Below are 12,002 nucleotides of genomic sequence, written 5' to 3' on the forward strand. Positions count from 1 at the left end.
CACTGGCCTACTCACCCCCAAATTCCCCTCCTGCCAGCCTGCTTACCCCCAACTGCCCCCCGTGCCAGTGTGCTCACCCCCAGCTGCCTCCCCTGCTGGCCTGCTCACCCCCAACTGTCCCACCTGCTGGCCTGCTCACCCCCACCTACCCTCCTCTCTGGCCTGCTCGCCCCCAACTGCTCCCCTGCTGGCCTGCTCACTCCAAACTGCCCCCCCTGCTGGTCTGCTTACCCCCAACGGCCCTGCCCCCCACCAGCCTGATCACCCACAACTGCCATCCCATCCTGGCCTGATTACCCACAACTGCCCTCCCCTCTTGGTCTCTAACCGCCTCTACTTCGGCCCCGCCACCATGGCTTTGTTCAGAAGAACATCCAGAAGGTCTCCTGGAAGGTCTCCCAGTCTAATTAGCATATTACCCTTTTATTAGTATAGACAGAGGCCTGGTGCACAGGTGGGGGCCGGCTGGTTTGCCCTAAAGGGTGTCCAGATCAGGGTGGGGGTCCTGCTGGGGTGCCTGGCCAGCCTGGGTGAGGGGCTGATGGCTGTTTGCAGGCTGGCCAAGCCCCCCAGCGGGGACCCTCACCTCATGGGGGTGTGGCCAGCCTGGGTGAGAGGCTGATGGCTGTTTGCAGGCTGGCCACGGCCCTTGGCAACCCAAGCTCCCAGCCCCTCCTTTTTTGCTTTTTTTTTTTTTCAGCGCCTCCTTGAGCGGAGGCCAGGGCCGGCTGGAAGCAGGTATCTGGGATTTATCTATCTTCTATAATTGAAACTTTGTAGCGATGAGCGGAGGCCAGGGCTGGCCAGGATGGGTGGGAAGCTTGGCTTCCTCCATCGCCGGGGGCAACCCAAGCTTCTTGCTTGCTCCAGCTCAGTGGCCACTGCCATCTTGGTTGGGTTAATTTGCATACTCGCTCCTGATTGGCTTGTGGGCGTAGCAGAGGCATTGTCAATTTGCATGTTTCTCTTTTATTAGATATGATAAGCACCCACCACACTTGCACATTTTAAAAATACATTTTTATTGATTTCAGAGAGGAAGGATGAGGGAGAGAGAGATAGAAACATCAGTGATGAGAGAGAATCGATCGGCTGCCTCCTGCATGCCCCCTACTGGGGATCAAGCCAGTAACCCAGGCATGTGCCCTGATTGGGAATCGAACCCTGACCGTCTGGTTCACAGGTCCACACTCAAACACTGAGCCACACCGGCCAGGCACTTGTACGCTTTTAAACGAACAGAAAACGAATATAAGGGGAAAGAAAAACTAATCAATATAAGGTAATTGGGGAAGAAAACTGGATAATGGAAAAAAAAAATCATCCATAGCAACAAAATAGAAGAGATTATTTATGTAGATTTACAAGTAGATGAGTTCCAGATGTATTTTTTTTAATCTACTTCTCCCAGGTGTTTTTCTGCTTAATAAATAGAACATCCAAGTTGGAATATTGCTGAAGCATTGAATCACCTAAATTCTGGCTATGGTCTTCTTCTGCTGTTAACTATTTTAAGCCATTTCTCCGCAGGGCAGCGCTACTGAAATCATCAACACACAGGTTTGGCAGAGCCAGAGAGAAAAAGTACAGTCCACAGATTTGTTTCTTCTGTTTTTCCCAAAACAGAATCTCATAAAAAAACATGCCCTCAAATTCTGTCACAATGTAGCTGACAGAATGAGAAATTCGGCTCCTGTTCATAACTCTGAACGTTAAACCCATTTCTTGTGCTACTGAGAAGTCGAATAGCTCCAGGAAGTCTGGAGGTACCATCGCAACTGTTCAAATGGTATCCAGGCAGAACAATCAGTCAATCAGAAACTTTCGTTCCAGTGGGATGAAAGTTTTTGGGGCCAACTTGGAAAAGCCTACAGAACAAGTTTGACTTTACTGCCAAGATCATTTCCAGGACACTGGCTAATTAATTATAAAAGCTTTTTCAAAACAAATTTGAGCCTGGCAACCTTTTTTCCTACCCAAAGAAAGGGAGAAAAGCAGGTTCGATATAATAAAAGCCCAGGATTGTTGTGCTGTTTTTTTGTTTTTGTTTTTGTTTTGCAATAGCTTTGTCTTCTTTGCAAGCCCATTTTCTTCTTAGCACCCTTTGTATTTGAAGTTACTAAAATAGTGGTAATAGAAACTAGAACTATTAGTTTGAATTCCTACTCTACCTCGGGTTATAGACAGATCATGGGTCGGTCACAAAACTTCTCTTCAAATTCTTTTGTGGGAAGCAAAGAACAGAGATTCTTCCTCTTTGGGGGGAGGATAAAGGGCTCATTGCATTAACTATGGCTGTTATATTAGATAAATGGAGACAGATAGTTGCTCTTATAATGATATCCTCATCAACCTCATTTTCAGGCTTTGAAAACAAAAAGAACTAAACTCCTGAATTAAATCTCCCTGGTTTTATCTTACTCTGAATCTTCATAAATATGAGATGCCACTGATAGCAAAGATTCTGGTTTCAAGGACAACATCACACAGGTTTTATAGTAAAATCAACACCCCAGAAATATAATGTCCAGCCTATTTCTTATAATACAAAATCTTGTGTAAGACACCTCTTAAGCCATTGGATTTCTTCTGCACATGCCCAGATATGAAGAGACCCAAGAAGGTAAGAAATTTCTCTCAGCATTTATCAGCTGCTTATTGACAAATTTCCAGAGAAGAACTGTCCCTAATAAAAAAAAAGCCTTCCTCAAAGAGTATGTCAACCAGATATTCCTAACTCTGAGTCATCTAAAATCAAGACCCCCAGCAAACCTCATAATTGGTGTTGCTTGATACCTTACATAGAGGCTGGCATAGCATAACTGTTTAATAAAATATTAGTTAAAGGAATGAATGAATGAAGGTACCACAATTCTTACCAATCACCATCTCATATCTAGATCACAATCACGTATCTAATCTGCTACTGTTCCTCTCAGTTTCCCCACAGAATAAGAAATAGATTTAGGGCTTCTCCACTTCTATTGCCATACAGTATGAACAATAATCAAAATCAAGAGCCAGAAAAAGTTGATGCTATTGAATTCATATCTGATAAACTTGTAAAAAGAAAACAATCACATATGACATATAAGAACTGTGGATCTATGTTGACTCCCCATATATTTTTTTTTCTTTTCAATTTAATGGCCCTTGAAAGTCTACAATGTAAACCATCGCTATTGAGCCCCTGATGCCCATATTTTATTTAGCCAAGTACTTTTCTAGGGAGTATTCCTTAAGTGGTCTTTTTTGAGACTTCCTATTGCTTCTTTAGTGAAAATCACCATTTAGAACAATGTATTTAATCTTTCTAAGTCTAAATCTCCTCATTTGTACCAACCTTATGTAATGGGCATGCATAAATTCTTAGCTTAGGGCCTGGCCAATAATAAATGCTCAATAAATATTAACTATTATTTTAAAAACTAGAGGCCTGGTGCACAAATTAGTGCACATTGAAAGGAAATTAATTAGAAAAAATATTTTAGAGGCCAGGGAGGGACTGCGGGAGGTTAGCTCCAGGGCATGTCTAGCCCATCTCGCTTAGTCCCAATCGGCCGGACCCCAGCAGCAAGCTAACCTACCAGTCGGAGTGTCTGCCCCCTGATGGTCAGTGCGCATCATAGCCACTGGTAGAGTGGTTGACCAAATGGTCAGACACTTAGCATGTTAGGCTTTTATATATATAGATGTTGTTTGATAAATACTGAGTGGAACCAAGATGTGCGAAATAGTGTTGAGGGAAATCCTCAATAAGTCCTAGTGGACTGAGTTTTCCCTTTTCTGCTGCTGTATTCCATATTTAATGATCTTCTCCCCATCATTTTAAGAGGCAGGAAAGGGAGAGGAGGAGAGCTATCCACATTAGCATTTGAAGGAGGAGTAGCACTAGGAGTCAAGAATTAATCTCAATGTAAAGAGGAAGGAAATTAGGCCTGTCCAAAGCAAAACATCCCTCTTCTAGGGAACAAAAATAAATTAAGATAAGAAGGATAACATGGGATTTCAGAGCATCCTAAAAGTCATACAGACAATTCTGAACTTAACTTTATAGGAAGCCATTACAAGCTTTTAATCCAAGGGAGAAATGGAAGGACAATACTTTACAAAGTGTGTTAGGTTGTGAGAAAATGGAGACAAGAAATTAGCTCCAAAGGCTTTTCTAGCAACACAGTCTGAGATGATAATGGCCCTGTTAGGGTGCTGCTGGTGAGAAGGAGAAGGAAGAATCCAAAAGCTATTTTGGATCTATTCATGTACAAGAAAGAACATGAATTCCATCTTTCCTGTACTCTTTACAAATGTTGCTAGTTAAAGAGATGCATCCTCATAAAGAAGAAATGTACAATTCAGATTTATTTATTCAGGTAAAAATTTCACCCACTTAGGCCACACAACTGGTTTTGGTTTTTATTGCACAATGCAAAATTATACCTGCTCACCATTTTCTATTATCCACCAGGATATTCTCCCAACTGGAAAATGGCCCAATTTCTACCATATTTTTTAAAAGAAAAAAATTGAGACTCAAACCCTAATTGCTCTACATTTTAAATAGTCTACCCACTATGTATTTTAATAGACAAATCTACAGCTAACAAAACTACATTACCTTTGCCAAAAATATACCCAAGAGTGAACAATTGCCAGAATGTTAGTTCTTTCTTTATCAATGCACTTTTTCATAAAGTGTTTCATTTAACCCTCGCAATAACCCTGAGGTAGGGATTATTAATACTATTTTAAAGCTAATATAACTATAGTTACAATAAATTGCCCAAGGGACTTCATCTACAAAGGCTGAAGTCATGACTCAAATTCTTGGGTTCTGAACTCCAAATCCCTTTCACAGACAGCCTCCTCTTCCCACAGAAAAAGTACGAAAACCCCATCTACACATATTGGTTCTTTTCAGTCAGGGAACTATCATTTCTTATCTTTCCCCAGCATCTTCTAGATATGCATTTAGTCTTACATTTCAAAGGAGCAAGAATTCTTTGCTTACCTGGTCCTTCTCAGGTTTATCAGAAATGTCATTCAGACTGGCAGAAGTCAGATTCCTATGGGTCAGGGCTGGGCTACCTGGAAAAACAAAAGCAAATCCTAATTAAAGACTTCTTCTCAAAAGCACAGAGACTCTGGTTGTATATTTCATCAACACTAGTAGATGATGATGGACATGGTGATGATGCTTTAGCTATGATAAAGATTGGAGCTCAGACACGGTTAAAGGGAAAGTGTGAAAAGTCTCCCATAACTAGTTGAAGTCTGACTGCCAGTCTCTATTTTAAGATAAGTTACACTTCGAAAGAAACATCAAAAACAAAAGGCATAAAAAAACAAATGTACTCCTGGTTTGGTTTGGTTTTTGTCCCAGTCCTTTCACACACATCCTAACCTACCAGGTGCCCTTTCCTTTTCCTCTCCCCTGCAGAGCCAGGCTCTTTCTCCTGTCAGCAGAGCTGGCCCCAGGTTCAGGCCTACTGTCCTCTCTCCCAGGCCTCTGCAGTCCTTCCTAGGACACCCCTCATTCCAATCAACACAAAAAGCTCTCTGTGTTCCTTTCTCTAGCTAACATTTTAATCAAAATATTTATCCTGCCCTAGATGGTTTGGCTCAGTGAACAGAGTGTCAGCCTGCAGACTGAAGGGTCCCAGGTTCCATTCCAGTCAAGGGCACATGCCCGGGTTGTGGGCTCAATCCCTAGTAGGGGGCGTGCAAGAGGCAGCCAATCAATGATTCTCTCTCATCATTGATTTTTTCTATTTCTCTCTCCCTCTCCCTGCCTCTCTGAAATCAATAAAAATATAATTTTTTAAAAAAAAGAATATTTCTCAGGCATCTGATCCAGAATCCCCATTCTTTGCCTCAAAATAGTATTATCACAGGCTCCCCTTAGTTCCTGCATTCCCATTTGGCAGACTAAAATAAGTGTGTCCCTTCTTCCCCCTTAACATGCCAAACTCCTTATTCAAGTCAAAGGATGGTTCCATCAGGAATGCTTCAGGGGAACCAAGCTCTCTGGCAACACAGCTGCTGTAGGTAACGTCCACTGGCAATCCAGTCAACGATTTTAGACACTGTTACACAAGCACAGAGAGGAAGGACGTCTGGAAGAGTGAGAGACCATTTTCAGGTAGACTGTGTTAATCAACACAATACTGAACTTTCATTCTGCAGTTGACCTGAAATCTCTATGCTTACTAAGCAAAACAGTAACTTTTCGAAGCCAGGGTGCTTGACCCACCCCTGCAGGGTGCTGAGTAATGCATTCATCCTTAATCCTCAATGGTCTGACTCAGGCTGGTCTTCACACCAAGAGGACAAGGGTTGGGGAAAAAGTACAGAAGTCCCAACACAGCTTCACATTTGCTTCCAAAAAATTATTTATTACAGACTTTCATTCCTTCTGATCAAAACTTCAACACAGAATTTGACAAAAGATTTCAATTTACTCCTAATAATTTAATGTGTATATACCAGCAGCTCTTTAAATTATGTAACTGTCTTTAACTACTAGATCAGGGAAATCATAATTTCCTGGGGCTGACAGACAAGATGCTTTCCACTCCGTTGCATTTCATTGAGTAAGCATGTCCTAGGTCTCTGAAAGCCTTTACCTGGTGGGTTATTTTATTCTAGGAAAATTTGAGCACAGAGCATTTTTCAAAGGAAAGTAAGAGCTGAAAAAATGTTTACGGGCAATATTAAAAGAACTTCTTTGAAGGCCACATTTTCTTCTTTGAACTGCACGCACACCACTGGATACAAGCAATACCAGGTACAAACATGAATGCTCCAAGGTAATGTTGGGTTTGAAACGCACAGGTAAGAGGTAGATATAATTTTGCACTTTATACTTAAAAAATAAAACCAGTTATTTGAAGTAAATGGATGAAAAGTCTACCTGAGTAAGTAAAGAAGTCTAAATTCTATACTCCTATGTCAATGAAGCCTTAGAAATACAAATTATAAGTTAAAAGTAGCTTAGGTAAGCGATTAGATAAGACTAATTTCTAATTATAAAGCAATTGTATTAAGTGGAAGTACTGAAATAAATTGAAAGCAGTCTTTCATTAAGTAATTTAAATTTCCTGGGCAATATCCTAAACTCACTCACTGATTTGCTTTGGAAATACTGCAAAGGTAGATTTCACCCCAAGTACTGCACTAACTGCTGCAAAATCTGAATACGTAGAAGCCAAATGATAAGGTCTTTATTATGATGGTAATCTTAATTGATGTCACCACTTTTCCAAGAAACTTCATCTACTGTCTCATCATTTCTCATTTCTGAAAGACAGCTATCTATATTTGTATTGTATGGGGAAAGAAGAGGCACAGGTCCAAGGAAGAGGAAGGAACCAGATGGGGAAAAGGAGGCCAGTGTTAAGAAATAATCAACTCTATTGTCCCTCGTAAACTTAACTTTTCTCATTAATAAAAGTACTATTTAAAAGTAAAATTAGGAATGTTCCCTAATGTTTAACTTTGTAATACCCTAGAAGAATTCAAAGTCAACACTTCTAGGTAAGCCCTAAGCGAGATGATCAGCATTCTTCAATCTTTTCCCACCTCCCTCCCTAACAAATTCCTCACCCTTATACCCTAACACCTTGAACCAGAGACAAATGCTTCCCAATTCCCAACCTGTGGCCCCAGACCAACAGCATCAGCACCACATGAGAACTTGTTAGAAATGCAAACTCCTGGGACTCACCCCAAATCAACTATATCAAAACTCTGGGTATGGGGCTTAGCAACGTGGGCACTAACAAACCTTGGAAGTGATTCTGAAACATGCTAAAGTTTGAGAATTACTGCTCTAAATAAACCAGTTACCTTAACCAAAGGTAACTCTTAACCAGTTACCTTAACCAAAGGTAACTCTGATTCAGTCAGAATCAGAGTTGAGAGGGGGTTAAATAAGCTGAAGTAGCCAGCGTGGCAGTTCTGATAACCTTGCTCTCCCCCCAAGCTACTGCTTCAAACTGTCCTATCTCAAGCAAATCAGTAAATTAGCATCCTTGCCACATAAACAGACAAAAATGATCATACTTGGCTTTTCCTCTAAATCATCACCTACACTATCAAGTAAATAACTAACTTTGTTTTGGAAGCTCACTGTTTTAATTAGCCTTTTCCAGAAACATACCACCCAATTCAAAAAGACAAGGACAAGAGCCAAAAGAGATGACAAACCAAATTATATCTGGGAATCAGAAATCTGAGTGCAGCATTTTAGCAAACCCAAAAGCTGTTATACAACAGGTCCCTAACAACGTTCTATTGTGAATATTTTGCACCTGACATTCAATAAGATGCATTGTCAGAACAAACCAGTGCTTTCTATTTAGAGTTTTATCCTATAATGTGAACTCATTATACTGCAGTCCTGAGTGAGTGGGAGTAGCAGAGGAAGATGTCTCCTTGTCCCAGAAAGGTGTGTTACAAGGATACCCTAAAGCGTGCTACCACTTGTGCAGGCGGTGATTCCTTTACTCAGAGCTACCACTAGCAGGCACTTCCAATTTGAAATCCAGGGCATACAGATGTCTTAAAACTGTTCTTGGTCCAAAGAAATTTTGGGCTTTTATGTGTTGGTTTTTATAAAGAAAAAAAAAGAAAAAGAAGAAAAAGAAGGACCAGCCTGGTGTGCATTAATTAGAATGAATTCGCATATCCCTGATTTCTTGCCATAAGAAAAAGAAAGCTTTGGAGAATCACATTTTCAAGCAGTTTCACACAATCAAAAACAATTTCATTTTCTAAGTACCCACTTGGCAGGTACATACTGTCTTCTATAAAAACTAATTGCATTCTGTACTAAGTTTGAAAATCATTTTTATTATTTAGCACACATGTAGCAATTCATAAAATCCTCTGCAAGTATATCTCTTCGATAAAATAAAAAGGGGTGAGGAGAGTGTACAGCATAGGAAGAGGATGATATGTAAAAGTGTACATATTAGCCTGGCAGGTGTGACTCAGTGGTTGAGCATCAACCCATGAACCAGGAAGTCATGGTTTGATTCCCAGTCAGGGCGTATACCTAGGTTGCGGGCTTGATCCCCACTGTGGGGTGTGCAGGAGGCAGCCAATCAATGATTCTCTCTCATCAGTGATGTTTTAATCTCTCTGTTCCTCTCCCTTTCTCACTCTGAAATCAATAAAAACATATTTTTAAAAAATTTAATAAAATAGTGTACATATTAGATAAAATTGCAAATATGTGTGTAATGACACATATATTGCCACATGTACACCTCATACCTTTATAAAGAGCCAATAGAGAACCTAGGAACAAGGTAAAACAAAGATCACATGGGCTATGAGATAAACTGGGTTTTTATTCTTACTAATAATTAAATAATATTTTTAAAATATATATTTATATTATTTTGCCCTGACTGGGAATTGAACCCTGACCTCCTGGTTCATAGGTCGATGCTCAACCACTGAGCCATGCCAGCTGGGCATTAAATAATATTTTTAGCATAAAAATAACTAAGGTAACTTACAGGTAATGGACATTTAAATGAATCTGGGCATTAATGTCAGAAAGTTTAGAGCCATGGGTATTATTTGAACTGCTTGGGACCACAAAACAATATGTAGTTTCAGAATAATACATACTAATATGTTCTGTCTCCCAATGACTCACTGATGGTTCCCCCCTGCCCTGGTTGTTATAACAAATCTGCTAGAAAATGTCTGTATCTAAGATTAAGGACCAACTAATCTTTTTTAGTACTAGGTACTTGAACTTCCATTATCTTAATTCTTACATAAACACTTTGAGGTTAGTATTGTTATTACCACTTTAACATAAACATGAACTCAAGGCAGTTAAATTTATGATCACACAGCAAGTAGTAAAAACATAATTTAAAGCTGTATCTCTTAATACAAATCTCACTGCCTCTGAGGAAACAAAAAATGGTCTCTCTATGTTATTTACATAAAAAAGCACGTGAACTTCACTTCCAATGAAGAGAAAATTTAAAGTATAACTTCAAAGAATATATCCTATTTCCATGCCAATTGTGTGCAATATATCACTAAAAATGTTTAAGGTAAAAATGCTCTTGGTTTCCAATTTTAGATGTTCCCAAAAAAATGAAATTTACATATCTTTGTGTTTTTATTTTCATAAAGAAAAAAATGAGGGGGGAGGGCAGATATTCAACTCAGCTAGTCTGTTTAGCGCTGAGATTAAATAGTAACTCCAAACCACTGCTCTGTAACAAAAAAGAAAATATGCTAAAAACAGTAACAATGTAATTATAAAAGCAATAATGCCACATGCTTCTGAAAGTGCTAATTCACAGACACAGTAAGGTCCCACAATGATCATACAGCCGATTCTTCATTATTTCCATGTTGGTTTTCCGCATTTCAGGTTACTCCAAATGCAATTCCCATTTCAACCACTAATCAGGAATATAATGAGACAGAGTAAATTGCAATAAGTTGAACTGAGAAAGTCTAGAAGAAATGGCTAATGAATAAGCTTGGATTTTATCAGACAAGCTTCCTACTCTTCCATGCCAACAGAATTTTAAGAGCTCTCCCCACCAAAAACAATATTAAAATACGCATGTCATTAAAAATTCCAACCCCCTTCTCATTCCCTACCTCCAAATAAAATACAGAAATATTTAAAATGTAAATATTAGACTAAGGAAAGTTAAAAATATCATCAGAAGGAGTTCTCTGAAGGAACTTCGTGACTAAGAGAAAATCAATTTGAATATTTTTGCTTCTTTCAATTGCAACTGTTATGTTTTATTTAGAGAACTTCTGCTGTCTGTTTATGATTTAATATAATGTAAACTCCAAGGGTCCAGAGCCAAGGCCTTCAGTTTATGTTGTTCACAGTTATAGCCTCTGAGCTTGGCACTAGTGACACTTAATAAGTATTTGTGAATGAATGAATAACAACTGGGTATCATTTTATCTCCATTTTGAGTTACTATAAGCACTACTGTTCAAAGTCCATTTCCTATGGAGGGAGATGCTGTGTGCACACTTCAATAGCCTTCAGACTTGGAAAGCCTTAGAGTCTATAAGGAAGAAGTTTGTAGCTGACTCAGAACCAACAGAAGGAAAGGACTCTGCCAGAGTAGCTTAAAGCCGTCAGTCGGCAGTGGAACAAATAAAAACACCCTGTAAAGGAAGAATCAGGAGGTGAGAATAAAAGGAGAAATAAGGGAGAGTGTCAGCACTTCAGCAAAAGGAAAGGAGAGCCTTGGGTAGAGAAGTCTAGGGGAAATGAAACAACTCAAATATTATAACTGGCTTTGAAAGTTAAGCAAATTTGGAGAAAGGAAGAAGACTTGAAAAGATCCAGATAACTATCAAAGTATGTTAGTCAAGTTCTAGCCAAAAGCTCAAGTCATCCCTAACATATGGGACAAAGACAATGGAAGGGACATCCTTCTAGAGAGAACTAGAAGTGCACAGAGGCCAAACCACAATATAATAAACACCTATGCCAATGAGTCCTCACAGAGACTACTCTTTACTTTGAAAGACCGTTCTCTACCTATAGAGATCTCGGCTGTCCACATGCCGCTAGATAATCTCTCCAACTTCAATTACCTTGACCCTATTCTCTCCCGTTTTGGAGTTTTCTAGCTACTCTTTGGCCTTTTCCCAAGAGTTAATGTTAGGTCTTAGACTTCAATGTCAAATATGCAAGGTTCATCTCTTCTAATTCTTTTAAAATTTGTATCAACAAAAGCAAAATGCTCTAACCATGGAGACTCCCATTTTAATAATATTACACTGGATATTTAATTTCTATTATACACTAAAACACAGAGTTTTTATTAAGAAAGCATTTCATTCTCTTTCTGCATCAGCTACATAAAAAAGACAGTTAAAAAAAACAACCAAAAACCTCTACTCAGTTGAATAAACATTCAGAGGCAAACAAGGACTGAAAAACTTACTAAATAGAAAAGTCCCATAAAATACTTCAAGGAATCTGTGGT

At 39.3% G+C, this 12,002-nt stretch overlaps 1 protein-coding gene across 2 annotated transcripts in view; it reads right to left on the reverse strand.

Annotated features, from left to right (window-relative positions):
• The window catches only part of SLC4A4 (solute carrier family 4 member 4), a 282,976-nt gene that overhangs the window by 128,391 nt on the left and 142,583 nt on the right, over positions 1-12,002 (reverse strand). For both annotated transcript variants that reach the window (XM_008157468.3, XM_054728471.1), the window contains one exon: positions 5,009-5,085. In XM_008157468.3, coding sequence (XP_008155690.3) covers positions 5,009-5,085 — 77 coding nt within the window. The remainder of the gene's footprint in view (positions 1-5,008; positions 5,086-12,002) is intronic.

The sequence above is a fragment of the Eptesicus fuscus genome, chromosome 2 (genome assembly GCF_027574615.1).
Source record: "Eptesicus fuscus isolate TK198812 chromosome 2, DD_ASM_mEF_20220401, whole genome shotgun sequence".
NCBI lineage: Eukaryota > Metazoa > Chordata > Mammalia > Chiroptera > Vespertilionidae > Eptesicus > Eptesicus fuscus.